This window comes from Convolutriloba macropyga, chromosome 1, assembly GCF_964194025.1.
Source record: "Convolutriloba macropyga chromosome 1, txConMacr16.3, whole genome shotgun sequence".
In the NCBI taxonomy this organism is placed as follows: Eukaryota; Metazoa; Xenacoelomorpha; order Acoela; family Convolutidae; genus Convolutriloba; species Convolutriloba macropyga.
In genome coordinates this window covers 87,168,879-87,191,666 of record NC_134468.1, presented here as the reverse complement: position 1 = coordinate 87,191,666, position 22,788 = coordinate 87,168,879, and the positions used below count along the sequence as shown (strand labels likewise).

General features: G+C 35.6%; 1 protein-coding gene across 1 annotated transcript; it reads left to right on the top strand.

The window, feature by feature from the left end:
• Positions 1-772: 772 nt before the first annotated feature.
• LOC142352798 (nephrin-like) lies at positions 773-21,574 on the top strand. The gene is made up of 8 exons (XM_075404915.1): positions 773-946; positions 4,069-4,522; positions 8,709-8,902; positions 10,093-10,248; positions 13,792-13,944; positions 17,546-17,938; positions 18,629-18,865; positions 21,393-21,574. The coding sequence occupies exons 1-8, from the start codon at positions 793-795 to the stop codon at positions 21,497-21,499; spliced, it is 1,848 nt and encodes a 615-aa protein (XP_075261030.1). The 5' UTR covers positions 773-792; the 3' UTR covers positions 21,500-21,574.
• The last annotated feature ends 1,214 nt before the right edge of the window (positions 21,575-22,788 follow it).

The window sequence follows — 22,788 nt, the reverse complement described above, 5'->3', positions numbered from 1 at the left end:
AAATTCTTCTAGTCAACTGAACAACTTTTCAAATATCGTCATTTTTGCAATTTTTTGCCTACTTTTTACCCGGCTTCGGACTGGCAGTAGTGGAGTTACAGATACCAGATCTGTCCTTCCAATTGGATTTTTTTGGTTTTTCCACCCTCGGGAATTATTTAATAATTAATAGTGACACTATTTGTTGTAAGAATTAGCAAGATCTTCACATACTATGTCAAGAAAATGTTTTGGTCTATATTGATAGTAACTCGGTTTTGAGAAAAACCATCACGAAAAGCCCAAAATAATTAAGAAAACCCAAAGGAAAAAAACCCACAGAAATAAACTCCCATTTGACTGTCAAGGAGTGGTAGCATCAATCAAATTGAATTAAATGAACTATATTGCAACACAATTATACAGATCAAAAACAGTGAAACAGTTTTTTTAAAATGACATATTTGAAGCATTTGATCGGTGGGTTTTTTCCTATTATAAATATACGGGGGGGGGGGGGGGGTTGGTTTTCCGTGGGGGGTTATTGCCTAGACCTATAATAACCTAAGTTATTATAATCTTGTTGAAGATGCCAAGAAAACTCGGTTTTTTAAGTACTTCATCATCTTTTTTCTTTATACATAGAGAATCATACTTAATCCTTTTAATTGATTTGTCACTCGGCGACTTTCCCTCTCTTTGAAAACATGTTTATTTTGGTACTGGTAGTATTAACTAGTAATGGTAATGATTGGCAATACGAATTACAAGCAGTCTAATACGACATGGTGAATCAATGAAGTCAACTATTTCATGTTCCCAGAGGCCTCTCTGCTATCTAAAATCAGACTGGATTTACCCAAAGTGACGAGACGGGATGCGGGAATGTGGTCCTGTGTTTCCACAAACATACTCCACAATGATAAACAACTCACCGGCAGCTTCAGTTTCAATATCTCAGTCCTATGTAAGTGCAATCTAACTGGTGTTTCACACGCTACTGGAAAAGCTGTGGCATCTGTCTACTGCACCACCTGCAAAAAGTCTCTGAAAAAGGACGAAAAATTTTTTTCCAAATCTCCATGAACACTAGCCGTTAAGAGTTCCAAAAAAAGCAATCGCGCCTAGAAACCTATCCTATCCTATGAGAAAACAGACTAACAATTGAATTTTGGATATACAAAATAAATAAAACGGCATACCACTCCTCTTCTTTCGTTTTTTTCCAATTTTATTTTTCAAGCAATTTTCTTCGAAACATTTTTTTTGTTGACTGTTGTTTCGTTTTCGGATCATTGGGTGTCGTTTCTCGACAACTTAAAAATTATAGATACCCACTAAGAACTCTGAATAGGGCGAAAATAATTTTCAAAACCATATCAGCAACTCAGTTAACTGCAAACAGATCATTCCAAATTATTTTAAAATTCTAAAATTACAATTATGAGCTAGATGCCATCTAGAAATGAATGGAATTTCAGTTCTTTCATAACCACTGAATTTAATTTAAACATTTTTTCCTCCAACTTCTATTCTGTACCGAATGACTGAATTATTTTGCTATCGGCACAGCACTGCAGTGAAGATTGATGGGAGAATTAGAGAGATCCAAGTTGAAAGCGGACAAAAGCTTTTAGACTATTTGAATATCGATCGAGCAAAATTATGAATATCATACATAGTCTCAATGCTGAAATTAGAAATAAACAAAATGTTAAAATAATAAGATTGTTAATATAAAAAATTCTGAAAATTGTTGAATGTTGAATTTAAAACACATGGAAAATTATAAAATGGAAAAAAAGAATGTGTTTAAAATTCATTAATGGCCTCGTCTGAATTCTATACACTTGTTCAAGTAAAATCATAAAGCCAAAAGTCAGCACAAAGTAATCCGTTTGCAGCTAATAAATGTAATCAATCTCGTGATAAACAAAATCCATTTCATTTTAATCCTAGAATTGTAACTTAGCAAAAAATATGTTTACGGTTGGCTAAATTTTATTGAAAATACCTTAGTATATATAACTGCGCTTCCCATAAGAGCAGAATTACGGACAAAATTTTTGTCTCATCCATCTAAAGTGGCGAGCAAAAAACTGCAAAAATGTTTTCGGCACGTGGCAGATCACTCCTAAATTAAAATAAAATTAAAAAATTAAATAGTTTTGATCTACACATTTCTGTTTAGGACTTGCACGACTAATAAAATTTCAACCAGATGATCTAGGATTTAGTTTGATGACAGATACTCAACTGTTTGGCCTATAGAACAGCCTTTAATTAGTAATACTTTATTCCCATTTAATGCAATAAATCGTGACGGTTAAGACTTCTTTGAAATATTTTTTATAATTATTTGATGGTGCCCCGCGTTTTCAACCCTATTTATTTAACACCTCTATCATTTCACCCCGCTTTTAATATTGTATACAGTAAGAACTATTAAAATAGGAATCTAATCATTTGACCATGCCTCGTTGGCCTTGGCTTTGCCTCAGTGGCCCGTGGGACTTGATAAAAATTTGTCACAACCAAAAATAGGATTAGGTTGTCCAATTCTGAAAAATCTTTCCTTTAATGTCGACTGCAAATTGGCGGGATGAAATGATAGAGGGGTGAAATGATATAGGCGCTAAATGATGAGGTGTTAAATGAGATGGGGTTAAAATATGAGGGGCTGTATGAATTACAACAGAAGTAAAACTTTATTAGATATTTTTATGGCCACTGGAAAATCATGCATTATGGATCTAAATACTGACAATACAGGTCTTTTGTTATGTTTATCAAAAAATAATTTTTACAAATCTCTCTAACTTCATGATAAAAATGTGCAAAACTGACTGTTTTAATACAATTGTCCACAATGGACTTTCTCAATCAAGGTTTGCCACGCAAACAGCTCAGCCCCTTTTGATATTTTTTAGGGAATGTTAAACTTTTTTATATTGAAATCATTATTTTGAAGATCTTTCAAACATTTTTGATATGCAATTATTTCATACCACCAATTACATTTCATACCACTTATTCAAAGCTCTCTTGTGTAAAATCTTCCTAAAGAATGCTAGCTGATACCTAAATTGACCGAGAAGTTTTTCATACCGTACTTGATGAAGGTTCTCATTTCACTCCCAGCCAAAACGTAATTGCCTATAATCCAGACTTTGGAGCACGTCAGAACCTGGTGCTCAACTGCCTTCAACTCCAAAGTCTGTATGAAAAAGTTGGTCCGGACCAAACGGACATATGTTCCATACGTGTTCTCTCTCTCATATTTTTGAACTAAAAAGTCAACCACAAAACCAATTTTGAAAACCTTATTTAAAAGCAAAAGCACTTCTATGATTTTTCTGTTAAACAAATTATAAACGAAGAATAGTTGAAGGATGTACCTGTTTTTTAAATTGATTGTAGAACCAGGTAGTTATTAAAACAGCTTGCTAAAAAGAAATCAGATGTAAATTTTCAAAGACGCCTTCCTACAACGAGTTCTTGTCAAACTATGATTTATTACACTATGGATATCAGGTGGAATCGAGTACTCTTTGAATGCAGTTCTGTTCAATAATAACAGTACATTTTGAGTCACAAGTTTGTTTCATAAAAACATTTTTGTCTCTGTGTGATTGGTTATCAAAATAGTTCGTTTATCAGAGTATTTAATGCTTTCTCTTTGTCAAAGTAACCCGATACTTATACAATGTCAGTAGCTGTTTTCGAAACCAACAGTCCTGGTAACTTCCTGACCTTTTTACACTCTAAACTTTTTTCCCGTGTGCGATTATAATTTTTTCCTCATGTTATCATTAATTACATCACGCAAAAACTAAAATCTTAATGAGGATAAGGACTTGTTAGTATGTTGCTAAGTGTCGTGGTTGCCTTACCCTTATCGTACATGGACCTTATACCTATGTCTCGGTAATCATTCAGAATAATAGATGATTCCTTAGCAACTATACAAGGATTGCGAGAATAAATAGCTTATGATGTGTATGACATCTTAAATTATCCCTCATTAATTACTAACAAGTGGAATCCCAAAAAAATGTTCTTGATATAATTTCAACTCCTACTTCGCAGACCCCCCGTCCAACCTGCACATACAGTCATCACACACAAGCGAACAGCCATTAAGTGACGTCATCATTATAAAACCAACCAATCACAGATCACCTCACCACCGTCTCTACTGCATGTTTGAGGACGGCAACCCTCGTGCACTCGTCACCTGGCGCTTCATCCGATTCGGCCAAGAGACACAGTCGCCTAAATCACAGCTTTCAGTCAAGTACGAAAACAAGAAGCAGTCCATCATCATGCTCAATACGCCGACAGAGGCAAACAGTGGAATTTACTGCTGTGATGTTCAAAGTGCCAAGTTCGGCCTGGTGAGCAAGTGTGCTAATTTGACCGTGCTTTTCCCTCCCCAAGTGCCTATAATACAGCTCAAGTCTCAGCCAATGCCAGTCAAACTGCCTCACGCGGCCGAATTCTACTGTGTGGTCGATATGTCGAATCCCTCAGCTATTATCAGGTCAGTTACTAACTAAAATTGTCCGATCTATTCTGCCCCACTCCCCCCTCCCCTCCCTCCTCAGCTTAGTGGCATCCATCTTTTACGCACTCCAGGGCATGCCGACATACTAATTTTGTTTACAATTTAACGTCAAAGTGTGTAAGCGGGGCTCATACGAACACTGGGAGAGGGGGTGGATTAGATCAGATTAGATTGCTAATATTTTTCAAATTGTTGTAGTTTATTGCAGTATACGGTTTTGTTTCCGTTAGTAGAGCAGTGCTAGAGATACTATCAGTTAATACATTGGAAAACCACTTCGGCCTGTAAACTAAACAATTAATTAGACCGGCTGCCGCTGTCTAAAACTAGTTGTTTCATTCGGGGTTCCATTCGGACTTTTGACTTCGTCTCAAAAATTTAATCAATCATAATCGATGCCCCAAATGATTATTAACAGAATTTACATAATTTCTGTAGGTTTTAATTTATAGCAGCTGAGAAATAGAAAAAAGTAACTACGATCAATTATTTGTTATTAACGCACTACTTACTAATGGATAGTTGAGGAAAAGACCAGTATTAATGGATGGTGCTGACGTCATCCGGGGACGTCATCCGGAGATATAAGCCAGGTTGTCCAGACTAAAATTGCCAGGACTAGACAATCCAGGACAAAAATTTGCCATTAGTCGTTTTTTGACAATAAAGTAAATTATTGCCTAATAATTTGACGAAGCAATTTCATGTGTCGATTTTGCGTTAGGCGCCCATTAAAAATTTCACGACTATGGTCCAAACGGAAACAAGTGAGGTGGTAGAAATATATACGTTATCATCTCGACAATAAAAACCGTAATCACATGCTCCGACAAAAAGTTGATATGTTTAGAAATTGTGGACACATGCGCATAATAGTGAAAAAATTGTGGCTTATTGTGCGGTCTGAGACATGTATGATTAGACGGCAGTGCTAAAATGTCTGACTATGATTTTAGTTAGTCCAGACACTGCGAAACTGTTCTCCAGGAATTTGTATCAATCGATCGGCAAAAAAAATTTTGTCTATAATGACATTGTTTTGTCCGATAACTAGTAGATACTTGAATAAACTGAGGTGTTTTTGACATATAGTGCTGTTCGATGTCATAGAACCAATGACATGGATTCCATGGACAATAACCAAGAAAAACTTAATAATTTATGCTTTAGAATTTTTGCTCACATTATGTTCGAAATGTTTTTTGACATACATGTAGTAATTTCAAAACTTCGTAAGTTTCGAATTATTGTAATTTTTTGTAAATGAAGAGTTCAGGTGGGCTAAGGAAAATTAACTCCAAATCAATCAAATCTGCAATAACATGTGTAAACAGGGGCTGAAAAATTCGTTGGGGATCATTACGTAAAACATATCTGTTGTTTTTTTTTCGTAAAAGTAAAGCTTAGATTTTTTGTGTCATATGTTCCGCAGCATACATATGAAATAGTTTCTATGGAGATACAGATACACTAGCGATAAAAATTACCAAAAACTGATGAACAACTACAACAAAAGCAAAACCTCTTTTTAATCTGCGTTTTGTTTTGGAACAGCAGGCTCTTCTCCGTTTTGCAGCCCCCCCCCCCCCCCGCCTCATATAGACATTCTTTTTGCGCTCCCCCAGAAATTTTTCTGTTATTTACCGATATTTGTTATAACGCTAAAATGACGACATCAGAGGAAAATTGAAGGAATTGAAGGAATTAAAAAAATAGTTGGATAACAATAATCGTGGATCATATGAATATTTAATTGACAAAAACACGCATTATTCAACTGCCACTTACATTATATGCAAATTTTAGTTTTGTACTTACACATTTTTTTTTCAAAAACTTTGCTGCATCATTATATTGTAAATGCCGTTTGTGTTTAATTGTATTTAATTAAGCGTATGAGATGCAAATAATATATATGATGTTAAATGAAAAAGTGAGGGGTACAAATTGAGGTGTGGAGCAGTAACAGAAAAGAGTCGAGCAGCACTCCTCACATTTTTGGCATTTTATCAATTTCCTGATTTTTTTCTTATTTCCTTGACCTCTTTTTTATATCTTTGTACCTGATTTGGATATTTATGAACTTTTTCTGCCTTTTTCCAGCCTGTTTTGTCGTTTATCCCGACCTCTTTAATCTTTTGACGATCTCCTGACCTTTTTTTGTCGTTTTCCTGATCTTATGTTACGTCTTCATACCTGTTCTGGCGCTTTTGTGATCTTTTTCGTTTGACGTTTTTTCGCCCCTGCAAATGGAATTAATTCCCTGGACCGAAGAAATTTGCCAATATTATGCAAGATAAACCGCAACTAGCGTTTGCAAGTTATAAAAAGCACCGCAAATTTCTTGCATAATTTTGCGCTAAATGCGTTGAATTTAGAGTTATGAATTCAAAAAATTCAACGCAAAAAATATGTAATAAAAATCGCGCCGGATTATTTTACTTGTCAATGCTAGTTACCACTTATCTTAATTAACTTTGCGTTGAACTTAGCAAAGCTCTTACAAAATTTTGTGTTGAGTTGAGTGTAGATTTTGCATAATTTCGCACTAAGCGTAGAATTTAATTAAATTTGAGTTTCCAAGCATATTTCTTGTAATTATTCAGTAGATGCTCATAAGGCAACAAATAGTTGCAATTAGCGAAGTTTTGGGATTCTATAAAAGGTTTTTGAGTTTCGTTAGTTTAAAACCTTAGTATAAAACGGGCTTTTGGAAAGCCACCCCATCATACCAAAATAACCTCCACATACCCAACTATCATCTCACATACCCATCTACCCCCAACACCACCCCCCCCCCCAGTAAACAACTACCCGCCGCACACACACACACCCGCCTGACTATCGCAAATCCTCCCATGCCCGAGGAACTTAGCGTTGGTCTTATATAAATTTTCATTGAACTTAGCGTAGCTCTTGCATAATTTTGCGTTGGATTTAGCGTAGATCTTACATAGTTTTGCATTGATTTTAGCGTAGATCTTAAATAAATTCAACGGATTCACCACCAATCTTACTAAATTTAGCGTCTTCAAGAGTCTTTTTACATATTTTTGTATTGAAGCTTTGCATTGTCTGTAAACCCCCAAACTTTGCTGAAGGCAACTAATTAATAATGAATAATTATAAGAATTAAGCTTAGAAACGCAAAATTATTTAGAAAACATGCATCTCTTTAGAAGGCGCAAATTTATGTAAGATCTGCGCTTAGAAACGCCAAAACTATGTGCAACGTAATATTTTGTTCTGATTTATGAAAAGTGCAGTACGAAACTCAAATTTCGGTGGCGCAGTGATAGAAGAGGTAAAATGCAGGAGATCAGTTGTTCAAGTTACATGTACAGAGGTCTACGCGTTGATAATTTTTAAGATAAACTCTAAACTCAAATCAATTTTATGTAAGATTTACGACCGAAACGCAAAACTAAGTGAGATTGTCGGTGAATTCCTTGAATTTATGCAAGATCAACATTAAATTCAACACAAAAAATGTGTCTGATCTGTACTAAAGCCATTCAAAATTATATAAGATAAACTCAACGCACATTATGTGAGATCTACTCTCAAAAACGCTAAAGTATTTAATATTGGCGGTGAATGCGTTGATTTTTTTAAGATCTACATTAAATTCAACGCAAAATTGTGTAATATCTGTGCTAAGATCAAGGCAAAACTATGCAAGATCAACGCTAAATTTAGCACAAAATTATGTAAGATATACACAAAATTAAACGCAAAGTTATGTAAGATCTACGCTAAATTCAATTCATTTGAAATTATATGAGATGCGCGCTAAATTCAACACAAAAGTCTGGCCCATATATTATTTTCGGTCGCTTCGGTCTGTTCAGTCCGTATCAGCAACCAAAGTAAATCGAGCCCGTTTTTTGTCGAGGACCTCATTCTGGGAACCGTATACTACGAAGGGAGGGGTTAAGAAATAATAAACAAAATTTGGATCTATTCTGTTTCGTCCCCCCCCCTCCAGCTTAGCGAGCATAAACTTTTTATGCCCCCCAGTCGCACGTGCTATTTTCTTACATAGTAACGTGCTATATAGCAACATTTAATTTGTAACTGGGGGTCATAAAAAACACTGGGGGGGAGGGAGGCGAAACAGAATAGATCCCAAAATTGAGTGTATGTTAATGATGGTGTTCAGATGGTATCTGAATGGAATAGCGCAACCTCACGAGAAAGAGAGCCAGGAGATGGTGGCATACCACTTCAAGTCCTGGAGTATTGCAAGGATCCAGTTGAAGCCAGGCAACAATGGTCAGATGGTCTGGTGCACAAGTCACTCCCAAGAATTCCCTCTCGAGAAAGCCAGCGACAAAATCACCGTCAAAGTCAACTGTAAGCTTTTGAAGAACCCTCCGATGTTTTCAACTATAATGATGTGAAATTACGGGAAAATTGATTGGTGTCTAAAATGTGAAGACGCCCAATTCCCATGGTACATATTACTCAAGTACCCCTCCCCCGCCCCGAACATTAGTTTGTACGAAACAGTATACAGGAAAGTTTGTATGTTTGCAAGTTATCAAATACCGAAAATCTGCAGTTTTCAGAAACTCCAATTTAGAAGCCAGAATTTACTTCATTGAACTTGAGTGTCGTTATTTCATTTGATTAATAGCCGCGAAGCGATAGCTGAGGCTATTATTGGCCTTCTCTTGGTTTTTTTACAATTCAAAGAATTTGAATTGTATTGGGGCGCTGTCTTTTTTTTAAGATCTGTTCACACATTTTCATGATTTTGGAGTAGTGATTTTGGTCACGCCGAAACAGGAAATGGAGCGAAAAAGCGAGTGGTTTTTGCGGCGTGAATTTTTTTCGCTCTAACTTTAAAGTAGAGTGCGAAAATGGTGTTTGAACAAAAATTCGGTTTCTCGGTAGTGGTTTTTTGTTCACATGCGGCAATTTCACTCTGATTTTTACTGTTTTTTTGATTTTTTGGATCGGATTTTTTTCTAAATGGTTTTCCCAATCCATTCACAGCTCATTCTAGGCCTAGTTTTTTGTTTGAATTAAATTTTCATTTCTCGCTAGTGGTTTTTTTTGTTCACATGCGGCATTTTGACATTGATTTTTTGTTTTTTTTTCTTATTTTTTGATCTGATTTTTTAAAATGGTTTTCTCAATTCACTCATAGTCCATTCTAGGTCTAGTTTTCTGTTTAGTCAATGAAAATTCTTTGAATTGTACGTCAGGACTTGTCCTGCTATGTTTATTTATTTCGTCGTCAAGATTTTTGTTACGACCATATGACGTCACAACCACTTCAAATCTGCTTTTTGTTCATTCGTTCATGCAATTTCAACTGAATTGCGTGCATGACGTCATTTTTCACTCTTACTGGAGCTAGTTTTTTGTTCGTTCGCGTGATTAAATTTTTGCTCACACGTGACTTACCTCACTCTCAAAAATGACTTCCTCACTCTGAAATTTACTTTTCTTTGCTTTAATTCAAAGAGATAAGGTCAAATGAGTGCTTGTCAATAATCTATGACTCCCCAACTCCTACAGAATATTTTTATTTTCAGATTCGCCCAAAATCCTGAACAAGACAGACTCGTTTGCCCTGACTGGGGATTCTGCCCGTGTCTCGTGCACTGTGATTGGCCAGGACCCTCCGACTGTCACGTGGTACAGAGATGGTAGACCAATATCTGCCCAATACCAACAGGAACATAACTTGGGTGAGAACTTATTACAGTTAAATTTATTTATAGACCCCCCCCCCCCCCAGTAATGTGTATATGGGCTTACAGGGCCAGAGGATGGGAGACATGTAATTTCAAAAACTTTTGAAGTTACGTGTCTCCCCTCCCCCGGCCTTGTAAGCCCATATACACATTACCCCCCCCCCCCCCTTCATGATACAACCATGGTGATTATAACATAAAGGGGGTATACTTTTGTAGGGAGTTATAATTGCTGATACATGTGTCAAGTTCAGGTGACGCAAAAATCTCTGATAAAATCTTTTCAGAGCGAAGTTGTCTCCAATCAGACTGCACCGAAATCATTGCTCAGAATTTCGTGCGTTGAACAGACTGTACATGGCCTATTGAGAAAAATTATTGTTATTATTATTAATAGCCGCACAGCGACAGCTGGGGCTATTATTGGCCTTCTCTTGGTTTTTTTTACGACTCGAAGAGGAGTATTGGTTTTCTCTCGGTTTTTACGACTCGAAGAGGAGTATTGGTTTTCTCTCGGTTTTTTACGACTCGAAGAGGAGTATTGGTTTTCTCTCGGTTTTTTTTTTACAGGAAGTAGATTTGTTCACGCGGCATTTTGACCTAAAAGCGAAAGTGAGAAAAGCTGTCTTGGTGAACAGATTTACGCTAAGCGAGAGAAGTTTTTTGATCATGCACTGCGTTTAGTGAATGACTTTTTGACTTTCAAAAGTAGTTTTTGACTGAATTGCACATATAGATGACCGTTTTTAGCCATTTTTTCGTCTAAGTGGCCCAATTTTTTTGCTTTTAATTTGGTTTCTTGTAGAAATAAATTTTATTCGATACTATATTGAAATGTCAACCTCGGAAGTTGATATCACAGTGTTTTTCTGAGCCTGAAAAAACGTTTCAAATTGAAAATTGGTACATAATTCTTGATTTTTTAGTTAGTTTTTGGCTTCTTTTTTCTTTTAATTTCTTCATTTTTGGACCTTTTAACCGTCTTTTTGTCCACAATCAGTTAATATGGCAACTTCTCTTTGATATTTCTTAAACTAAACGCCTCTTTCTACCTCGATGTAATTTTGTTTCATAAAATTGTACATATGCTAATCGATTTTGGTAGTTTTTTCCGATTTTCGTCAGTTTTTCGTTTGTTTTTTGGTTGTACTTGCTAGAAATAGTTATTTTGTGCAACATGAGGGACGTTAATTTCGTTTCAATAAACATTTAATCATTTTATGGCGTTAAGTTTTGAAAAAACTGTTAAAACTTCATAAATGCAGTCTTAACTTAAAAGTTCTTTGACCATTTTTTTTGCAAAATATTTCAATGTTTCGTATTTATGAATTCTACTTTTTCCTGTTTTGCTCTCTTCAGGAAGATAGATCTTTGTATCGGATAACTAGTTATCTTTTTCATGTCTTGAATGCTGAACAATGAAATGTATTCGTTTTTATTGAATTTTTTAAATTGATTTTCAACTTTCAAAAATCAAGAATGTCTCTTTGTTACGATGTTCCTTACATTATGCGCTTATTTACATTCTAGTTAGTATCATTATAGTTTTGTCCTGGCGCCTACATTTATTTTCGGTATATTGATTTTTCAGTTGTATAAAACGAATTTTTTCAGTTTTTTTCTCAGATTTTCGTCAATTCTTTGGTTTGCAATTGATTTCATTCAACACAATTCAGTACTGAGAGTTTGATAGCAAGTTTTTTCCAAAATGAACACTTATAATTAATTAATACAGCTTTGTTTTGGCCTTGGTTTTAATTAAAACGATTTTTTTGTCTTTGAGTTTTCTGCTGCTTATGTCTTTTCAATTATCAATCTTTTTTTATTTAGTATGAAATCAGGTTGTCTAGCTTATGTACAAGAAGGAACAGGTGTGTGTTGTTTGTTTTCTTAATTGCAAGGATTAGAAGTGTAATTATACGCGTTTTATGATTCTTAAATTTGAGCTTTCTCTTTTGAAAAAATTTAACTTAGTTTCTAAGATTATTATCTGGCGTTTGCTTTCGCGATCGTTTTCAGATTAGAATCATGAATTATTTTAGGGCTATTGATAACCTTGTCAGCTTTTTCAGACTATCAGGTTTTTGACCACCTTAAATATTTTGGATTTTTTACGTTACCAAACGTTTTCAATAATATAGAATTTTGCTGCATTTTGTTTCTCTTGTTGACAGTGGTTTAAGTTTCACCAATTTTTAGAGCAGACCTGGGGAGGCAGTGAGTTAATGGTTTAATACAAAAGGTAATGGCTTCCATTGCAATTACGGTTTTGTTAGTGAAGTTCTGACGCTTCGAGTCGCTTCCAGAATTCTTCCGGCTATGTTTTTTATTTCGTCGTCATGATTTTTGTTACGACTATATGACGTCACAGCCACTTTTTGTTCATTCGTTCATGCAATTTCAACTGAATTGCATGTGTGACGTCCTTTTTCGCTCTTAGTGGAGCGAGTTGTTTTGTTCATGCGCGTGATTAAACTTTTGGTCACACTTGACTTACCTCACTCTCAAAAATGACTTCCTCACTTTGAAATTGACTTTTGTTTACTTCAATTCAAAGAGATAAGGTCAAATGGATGTGTGTCACTCTAAATGAAGGTTATTTGAGATCAGCCAATAGAGGCAGCAATAACTTATACAGATTGTTAATCAAAATATAACAGATCAGCCTTCAATGAAAAGACGAATTTTTTTGGTCTGTCTTTTTTACTGTTTTTTTTTAGACTGCCGATCTACGAATCTATTGCGGCTATTTTCTGGCAATCTGCCAGCTATGTTTATTTTTATTGCATATCAAAGTGACGTTTGCGTCACGAAATTTATGCTCGGGTTACAATGACGATTCATCATTTAATTTTTGTTTTCATTCTGATAACAAGGTATTACTTCTTTCCTGTTTTTTTATATAAAGATCGATACACAAATTCTTAAGTTCCATATGAAGATCGAACCAGAAAATACCTTATATGTAGATTTGTATAAAGTTATATTTTCCACTATAACCACTAAGAATTGTCAAACCAAATATTCTCAAACCATATGTGAAAAAACGAATGCGCATTTTTGCACTATTAATGGTTTGTATAGCTATTGAGCGGTGGGAATAGTCTTGACGAAAATTACATACCAGTATATGCGTGTAAATTATCAGTCGCATGTGGTTATATTTCACAAGGGTGAAAAAATTTGTATAATTTGTTCAATTAACACTCGAAAATAGTGATATGTTGGGTTTGGGAAAAAAACTTTGGAATGAAATGTCTGCGGGGTTAAATGATGAAGGGATGGATAAATAGGATGATAAAATTACGGATTAGATGATTTGGGGTTAAATTAAGCAAAACCGGTTATCTCTTAAAACGAAGCACGAGTTTAAATGAAACACCTGACAACTTTGTTTTTTTTTCTAGAAAGAGACACTTGGAAATATTAGATGATCACTTCGAATCACTGTATGGAAACGTCATGCACCAGAAAATAAATTATTATTACTTTTTTATTACTTATCGATTGAAATAATTTAGTGTGTGGGTGTTTCAGTTGTGTCGAGTGTCAGTGACCCGAAAGACAACAGCCGGGTGATGAGTGAGTTGGTTGTCCAGTCAGTGGAGGAGGGGAGGAGGGGGGAGTACAAGTGCACAGCATCCAACACATTCGGAGAGACAAGTGTCATCACACGAGTACTCAAACCAAGTGAGCTCAGAATAAATACAATCAACATTGCTGACGGTTTTGTGGAAAAAAAACCCACGGAAAAAAAACCCCACGGAATTAAACCCCCACGGAAATAAACCCCCACTTTACGATCAAACATCTGCGCATTTAGCGTGTTTGGCCATGCCTCGCAGGCCATGGCCATGCCTCAGTGGCCCGTGGGACTTGATATGAAACTATCACAACCTAGTCACCATTGGTGATATTATACTAAGAGCGACATCACCTTGCACGGCCCAAGTAGGATTTCTTGATTTAGTTCTTAATTTAGACAATTTTGTCACTCTTTTCCACGGCCTAATTAACTCATTTCCACGCGGTATCCAAAAAAAAATAAGATAGTGTCAGTTAGCCGAAATGAAAGAAATGGTGATGAGTTCAATCCCCTGCCTCCGTGAAGCGAAGCTGTCTGTGTGAGGATGAGCTATTACTTAACCACAGCTTCAGGTTGACCATAGCCTGACCAATATTGGCTGCATTGATTGTACCATGTAAAAGTTTCAGACGCAAAAAAAGTGGCTATAGTCACCAAAACAGAGCATTGCTGCTCATAAAAAGATCAGTCTGAAATGTGGGGAATAATAGAAAAAGGACAGCTGAGAACAGGCTACTGTTAATACACTGCAGACTGAAAGCCTAATGCTGCTCCGCTGCGATTGCGCAGAAACCAAAATTATTATTATTTTTTATCAATTTCAGAAATGACCTTCTTAATACAAATTGTGGATTAGGTAGAAAAAAATTAGCAGTTTTGCGATAACCGGTATCATTTTGGTGTCTTGTTTTTCGCCCCTAGTCTTTTAACCCCCTATATTTTAACCCCAATTTTTTAACCCCTATATCATTCAACCCCTCAATTATTTAACCCCCATATTGTTTCACCCCGATTTTAAGCTTCCTAGATTTTAAGCTTCCTAGTTTTCCTAGATTAGGTCTCAATTAATTACTAATAAAATTCAGACATTTAGGTTTTAGGCTAATTACAATATTAAATTTGTGGATATGGGTCACATTCATCCGTCATTACTAGAGACCGAAAAATATGCGCATGACAAAATTTGCCTTTACGGTCATTGGCCACGTGATGCAATTTTCACTACGAGCAAGCACACCTACCTTCAATTGTTACCGCGCTGGTTTGTGGAATCTGGCGACCGATATTATCGCCTTTTTTAACCAATTTGCATAATCTTTCCTTTGTCGCCACATCCCAAACTGTAAGGCCCTTTTAACATGTTTTATGATGAGTTTTTAATTGCTCCTGAACGAAGTTCATAGCAATTATTGTAAACGTGTGTGTCTTTTTACGACTCGAAGAGGAGTATTGAGATTCTACAAGTTTTTTTTAGCAGAAAGCAAGTTTGTTAATGAATTGAATTTTGACTTCTTTCTGTTCAAGCATTTACCTCTGTTTTTGATTGTTGACTTCTGTTTTCAAAAATTGAACTTTAATAATAGCTTCGTTTGTAATGTATAGTAATTAGGAACTGCTGGTAATGTTCAAGGTGAAGATGTCAATTTGAGATTTTTTGTTCCTATATAAGTCACCCCTAATTATCTAAACTACACCGCATAACCCCCCCCCCCCCAACCCACACCTACCTACCCCCCCCCCCCCACCGCCCTAACTTACCACCACCCCCCAACTATCCCTACTCCCCAAACTACCCCCTCCCTTCACCTAACTACCCCAGCACTACCCAACTCCCCAACCTATCTACCGAGGGCGCTTGCTCGGATGTTTAGATCTGGAATTTCTAGATCTGTAAGATAATCGGAAAAATAGCCATAGTTTTCGCCACACTTCGTGCTAGCTAGTGAAGTTAAAACTCTGCCGACGTAAAAGAGTAGTACCGACAAAAACGGGTACCAATTGGTACTCGTTTTTTGTCGGTACTACTCTCTTACGTCTGCAGAGTTTTAACTTCACTAGCTAGCACGAAGTGTGGCGAAAACTATGGCTATTTTTCCGATTATTTTACAGATCTAGAGCTTACCGAATTCAACTGCGATAATTATCCAATAAATATGTGTTGTTTCAGTAGAAAACGCCACATTTTTTGAAACAAATCACGATCACGCAATCATTATCAAGTTGCTGTTATCATTCTATCTGCTGTCCCGATGTTGTTAATTACTCCATTTGATTTCTTGTCACATTAACTTCTTTGAAGTCTTAACTGTTTTAAATCAGTTACCCATACTCGCTGAAAACTCGGAAACCTGAGGCAATGCTTTGACACAGCTATCGATCGAAAGGACAAAAAATCAGAAACAGAAATGTTGGAACAGTAGATCACAATTAGTACTTTTAATGGCGGAAACAACTAACGATTGATCCTTATTTTCTGATGGGTCAGGTTTTCACATAGGTGTTTTCCAAACTGCAAATTTTTTGAATAAAAAAATTAAAGTCTTGAAAATTTCCCGTTCCATTTTGTTTCTTGTTTTTGTTTGTTTTGTGTTGTTTATGCCGCATCTTATGGGCAGACTTATGTGGCCGCTTGATTGAGAATATTTTTTCGCATTTTTCTTGTGCTTGTCGAATTAATTTCTTTTCAGAGCTTTAATGTTTCTAAAGAAATTTAATTTTGATTCAGACAAAACAAGAAATGATACGAGTAATAGTGTAATTGGGAGAACATTGTTAAAGAAACTTAGATTAATTTATATTTCCTTTATATTTTGTGTCTTGGTATGATGAAAACGATCTCAACCCAGGCCTAGACGTCGATTTGTGAACAGACGTTTGAAAGTGAATCTAATGGGAGGGGGCGGTAGTTATTAGAAGTACCGAGTTCAGCAGTAAAACACCCGGGTTGCTCATCGTTCAAAATTCTTAGTAGTCATTCTAGGTCATATATGATTCTTAGTAATCACACAAGGATAATATATGATTTCCTAGAAACCATACAAAAAATTTCAAAGCATAAAAACTGTATAATTTTTATTCATGAATAAGTTTCATGGAAATCATACAAGGTCATATATAACACATAAAACATCGACTGTTGCATAAAGTCTCGTATAATGCAGTACATATTAAATTATTGCATCGCATTTGCAATCCAATTTGGTTCTTTTTGTGCGCTAAAAGAATAACTTTGCGGTTTGAACATATTCACAAAACGAATTTGAGGTTACATGCAAAAAAAATTATTCATGTTTCTTATAAATGAGCTTTCATAGGTATTAACTGGCTTCAGAGAATATCAAAACTTTAGTTATCTATCTGGACTTACTCTTTTATTTAGTGCCTTACTTTGCAATTGATATTGTAGGTTAGCGCCTTTCGGCGGATCACAAACTGATGCCAGGGAATCACATAGGTGATGCCAGACCGAATACAATTAAAAAAATATATAAATGGTAAAAAAAATTAAGAAAAATAGATGTGTGATTTCCTAGTAGTCATACAAGAATTGTACTAGGAAATACGTTATGATTTGTATGACATCATATATGATCCTTGTATGACTACTAAGAAGTGGCGACCCGGGTAAGGGTCATAAACTTTCGAGAAATGACAAATGTTTTTGGGCGCTGATAAACACATTTTGACTTGTGTTTTTAAATTTAGATCCTCCAATTCTCGCAGACAGTCTTCATGCCCAGTTCATTGAGGATAATTCTGTAAACATGACGTGGATTCCCGCCACATCCGCGTATCCAATGATGACCTGGTATCAAGTCTGGTACCAAACTTCAATCCAGATCTCCACATCCCCAAACCAGAACCCATCTGGTATCGGGTCCAGATTAAGACCAACTGGGAGCAAAAGCGATGGGAAGATTTCAAGTGAGGTTAACCTGGTTACAAAACTGGATCACAACTACACTCACAACTACGCGATTGTGCCCAAATTGCAGCCGGGCAATTTCTACCACATGTATGTGAAGGCGTGTAACAATGCGGGTTGCAGTCAAAGCATTAACCGAATGTTTGATTTTCCATCAACGTCTCCACAATCCCGTAAGTTATTTTCACTCCTGTGCTTACTGAAAAAAATGATGATTTCTGTGAAATATACTGGTTCTAAAAATCCTCAAATTATAATGATTCAAAAACGATTGAGAGAACGCATCACAGGCAGAGCCCTTCTCACACTTGATATTTCTGAATTTTATTTGCTGCAATTAAATTTTAATGGCATGCAATATTTGTGGGTGCCATTTCTACCTTTAAGCATACATATAAACGTTGTCATTTTATAAACACATGTTAACTTCTTAACTTCTTCGCTAACGGATATACGACTGGATAAAAAGTTTAAATAAAGATTTCATATCATGAAATATTGACTTGGGTGCCAACAGGTGATTTCGCCGAAAAGGAGAAAAAGAGAAATTTAGCCGGCGCTGACTTCTGGTTGGTCAAAAATATCACTAGTTCATCTAGCAATTTCAATTACAATTGTTGTACGGTTGGTTTTCGGCTTTCGGCTATTTCCGCGATACCCATAGATGTCATACATTGAAAAAATCATAAGAAAAAGTCAAGACTACAACATTATCATAAATGAAAGTTTTATGCCCATGACTTTTCCATAGTGAGAAATCTATGATTACAACTTTCTCATAAATTGGAGAGCTTTGACTGAAATTTTTGCCGACTGAGAGTTCTATGCGTGACATAGAGTATCGATAAAACTGTCCGTTTCAGAGCACGTTCGTCAGGAGGTGAACTTAAAAGAGATGACGATTTTGGAGGTCACTCTGTCACTTGTAGTCGGATGTCTGACAATCGCCCTCTGCTACTTGATTGGTGTCCTCGTCATCTGTGTGAAGAAGATCAGAACCCTTGAGGACTTGACCAACAATGTTGTTGTCAATGCCAGCGGAATGAACAACTGTGTGGCCAAGATTCACGAGACAGAGTCCAATAACAACACATTAACTGGTGAGATGATTTGAATATACGTTTATCAGCGCAAAATGTAGCACCAACTGTAACACCAACTGCTAATTTGTAATCGGATTATAGTAAAGTAAATTTTTTGGCTCATAAAGTAACAAATTGTCAAGTCAATTTTTTGGCTCATTGGGCATGTTGGCATTGGGTATTTTGATTTATTGGGTTTTTTGACATTGGGTATTTTTCACATTAGTTATTATGGCATCGGGAATTTCGGCACATTCTGTATTTTGAAATAGTGTGCCGCATCGATTTAGTAATTGGTTGAAATAATTTGTATCAACACTAAAAAAAGGCAAATAATCTACTGATGTTTAGCTCTTCTTGTTTTAAGCAATTATCCCCGATTTCATTTCAAACTGAAATGAACTGTTAAAAATTGATTTGTTAAACTGGTGATCTGCTGTTTTATAAACCTAGTCATGGTAACCAAGTTAATTTCATTGTAAAAATTGGGGAACAATAGATGAAACTTGACTGCGAAAAAAAAGTATTATTCCATTTCAATTTGACATTGGGTAAATAGTCTTGTATCCTAAATATACATAGGTAAATAATAATTATTGTAGATTCCAGGTAAGAAGCGAATGTATTGTGCAAACGAGCTTATTATGATATGTGTGTAACCGTATGATTATTCAAAGTTAGTAATCGCAGTCATTTGGCCTTTACCATAATGGCCCTGAGACCTGCCAAAAGCCTATCTTAATCATGGTGAACGCAAATTAAGCCGAAATAAAAGTAAGCCGAAAGACAAGCATACCAAATGTTATGTAAGTAAGCCAAATGTTATGTAATCTTTAAAAAAATAATACATTATTGTGCGACACAATCAAGAAAGAGGAGTCTTAATTTATAATGTATTCCAGTGCACCAAAGAGACAAAAATCAAAATTTTTTAGAGATCTATTGAATGCGAGCTCTAATGGACCGCTGTACATGGCCAGGCTCCCCATCCGCTCTGGGATGTAAATAGGAAGTCGCGGGCCAGTAACAGCGCCCATCAGCCCGCCAGGGATATATTATAGTACGACTACCTCAAAAATTTTTGACTTTCATGGCCTTGTTTCCAAAATTCGGCGCGCTTGCCTATCGGCTCGTTTGACCGCTCTCTTAATCATAGCTCTGTGCCGTTGGAACTTTGCTAAAATAACGGTTTGAATTATCATTAATCTTTTATTTCAATTTTGATTCAAGATTAAAAGCTATATAAACTTCAATTATTTTGACACCAATCGCTCGATTTAAGACCACTACAAAAATTTTGCAAGTGATTTTAAAAAGTAATTTTAAGGTTTTTTTTCTGTTACCGCCCCCCCAGTAGCCTTGAATAGCTGATATTTTAGCAACACCAAAATTTAAATTCTTCTTCAATAACAACGCTCTGCTTATTTTTCATAACTACCAAAAGCGAATGTGAGGAACAAAAGCATTTTGACGACACTTTTCCAGATAGTTTACTTCTTCAGCCCATTTCTTGTAGCCGAAATCGTCAAAAATCAAGCAAAATATCAAATTTCATCCAAGCTTACCTTATTTACAAACCGTTTTTTCCAAATATATGTATTAAAATGAAATTTCGCTTTTTTATTATGTAGTAAATAAACAATGCTCGTATATTTACACGCAAAGAATCTTTATAAGTGTCAGAGTGCTTAAACTCGTATAAGTGGACGAATACAAAAATTCCTGATGGAAGAATACAAAAATTCCTGATGGGGGGATTAAGCTTTTAATCTGAATTATTAACCGTTACAACATAGGTAGAGTAACTTTGTCAGGTGACGTTTCAACAAATGGAAGAACCGAAATATGGAAATTTCCAGGAGTCCGATTCATTGAGAAATTTAAAATACTAGCTTTTTGCGTTCAAATAACCTAAATTTGACATGAGCTAATTCTAGATATTATATTTTACCGCACCTGATGATTCCTTGCGGGCCTTAGTCATGCATCAATGGCCCATCAGACTTGATGTGAATCTATTACAAAGGAACGTAATATCAGTTTCCACAAAAATACATATTTTTCTCTTTCGCCTCACCGCGATTTCTGAGCATATTTATGTTTTTGTTCATATCCTAATTCAAAACATGGAAATTTTGTTGAGTCTATTATGGAGCAACCAGCCAATCAGAAAACAGTATTAACATTTTCTCAATAAAGTTTGGACAGCGATAAAATTTCTATATTTTGACACGTCTGCGTTTTTTTTGCTAGCACCTCTTCTAATCCTGTCGGGCTTATATATCGGCTTGTGTTTCTGATGAACTTACTCAGAGTTAATTCAGAGTAAACAGGTTAGTTAAGAATGAAGAAAAAAATGACTGAAAAAATTTTTATAGAAAACAAAAAGTTTAAAACGCAGTTGATTGTGAAATTAAACCAAAACCATGATAGTGACATACCAAGTAATTTTTATAGTTGTATGTTGATTAAAGATAACACTTATTAGCAACAACATCGTTATAATGCTGAGCTAAAGAAGCTAAAGACTTTTTGAAAATTTCAGGCTACCCGATGAAGGTACCGATGGGGGCCAATCAAAATCTGGCGATTCCTAGAAGCTACCTTGCTCAACTGGATGCGGCCGGAACCATGAAGGAGTCCATTGCTTAGATCACTTCCTGAATTACCAGAACATTGTTATCCTCCAACCCTCTTTAAACCTTTCCTCTTTTGGTCATTTTCTAATAAACTGAGATAAACCAGACCACATTCACGGCAAAGACGCAAAAATAGGAACGTCTTGATTTCGCTTATATTAGGACGCGAAAAAAGTTTGACTTTACGTGACGTGTTCGGGGGGGGGGGGGGGGGGTACATATAGCTTTTAATATGAGGACATAGAGGAATTGCTCGACTGAGGGTAGGGGGAAGGGGGTAGATTGGTAGGCATTATTGATTGACTCATCCTTTCAGCAGTGCTCCAATTACCTGTCTATCCATCAACTTTTACAGATAGAAATGAAACAGAAACAGTTCAGATACTCATGATCAATTTTTGATCTTTTGAAATTTGTAACAAAAACTCTCGCAGATTAATTTTGTTTTTGAGCGAAGTAATTTTTGTATGATGAAATGCTTTTATATACATATGAGCTCTATTTGTATATTTGATAGAATTGCAGCTTATTGTTGATCCCTTAAATATTTAATAGACTTTTTCCAAGTTAGTTCTCTCGAAACTTAGTTCTTTTTAATATATGGTACCAGCAGCAAAAATATACTAAAAACCTCTTTACTCAAAAATAAACCAAATCACCTGGATAATCTTCAGTAAAAAAATCAGTGTCCAACTTGAGTACTAAGGTAACGACGAAAGATCTTCTCTGTTAAATCATTACACAATTTTGAATTGTTCAAAAGGGAAACTAACTGAAATAGTAAGAAAATGTGAAAACAGTTTTTTTGATTGCCTAATAACTAAAAAAAAATAAAACTATTTTGGCAAAAAAGAAGAAAATTGCGACAACTTAAATTTGCGAACAAAGTAATTTGTGTTAAAACTAAAAGAATAGGTGTTAGAATTTGAAAGCTAATGAACGTCGTATTAAAATTTTTAACTTGATTTTTGTAAAAAAAAAGTGCACGAAATTGGAGACGTAAAATTATTCCCGAATGACTTTATTCAAAATTATTTTGTCAATAACAAAGATATCTGCAACCTAATGTGATGATCTACACTGATTTTTTCCACACATTCTCTCACCCTCTAGTGTCATTCGACTATGGCCCTAAGATGCTTTTGATGATCAAGCAAGTGCACTGTGTTTTTGTGTAGTTTGGTAAATTGGTAAGGCTCATAACCTAATTTAAAAGCCTTATGATTAAACAGCCGTCAAGAACTGCAAATCTGAATTTGCAAAATGGGATTTTTTCTAATGTTGCTTAATTTGACAAAAATG

Bases quoted from the DNA above. Each gene is read 5' to 3' on its own strand.
- LOC142352798 (XM_075404915.1), top strand. From the start codon at position 793: ATGTTCCCAGAGGCCTCTCTGCTATCTAAAATCAGACTGGATTTACCC. The intron at 4,523-8,708 runs GTCAGTTACTAA...GATGGTGTTCAG, and splicing joins AATCCCTCAGCTATTATCAG to ATGGTATCTGAATGGAATAG. The intron at 17,939-18,628 runs GTAAGTTATTTT...TGTCCGTTTCAG, and splicing joins ATCAACGTCTCCACAATCCC to AGCACGTTCGTCAGGAGGTG.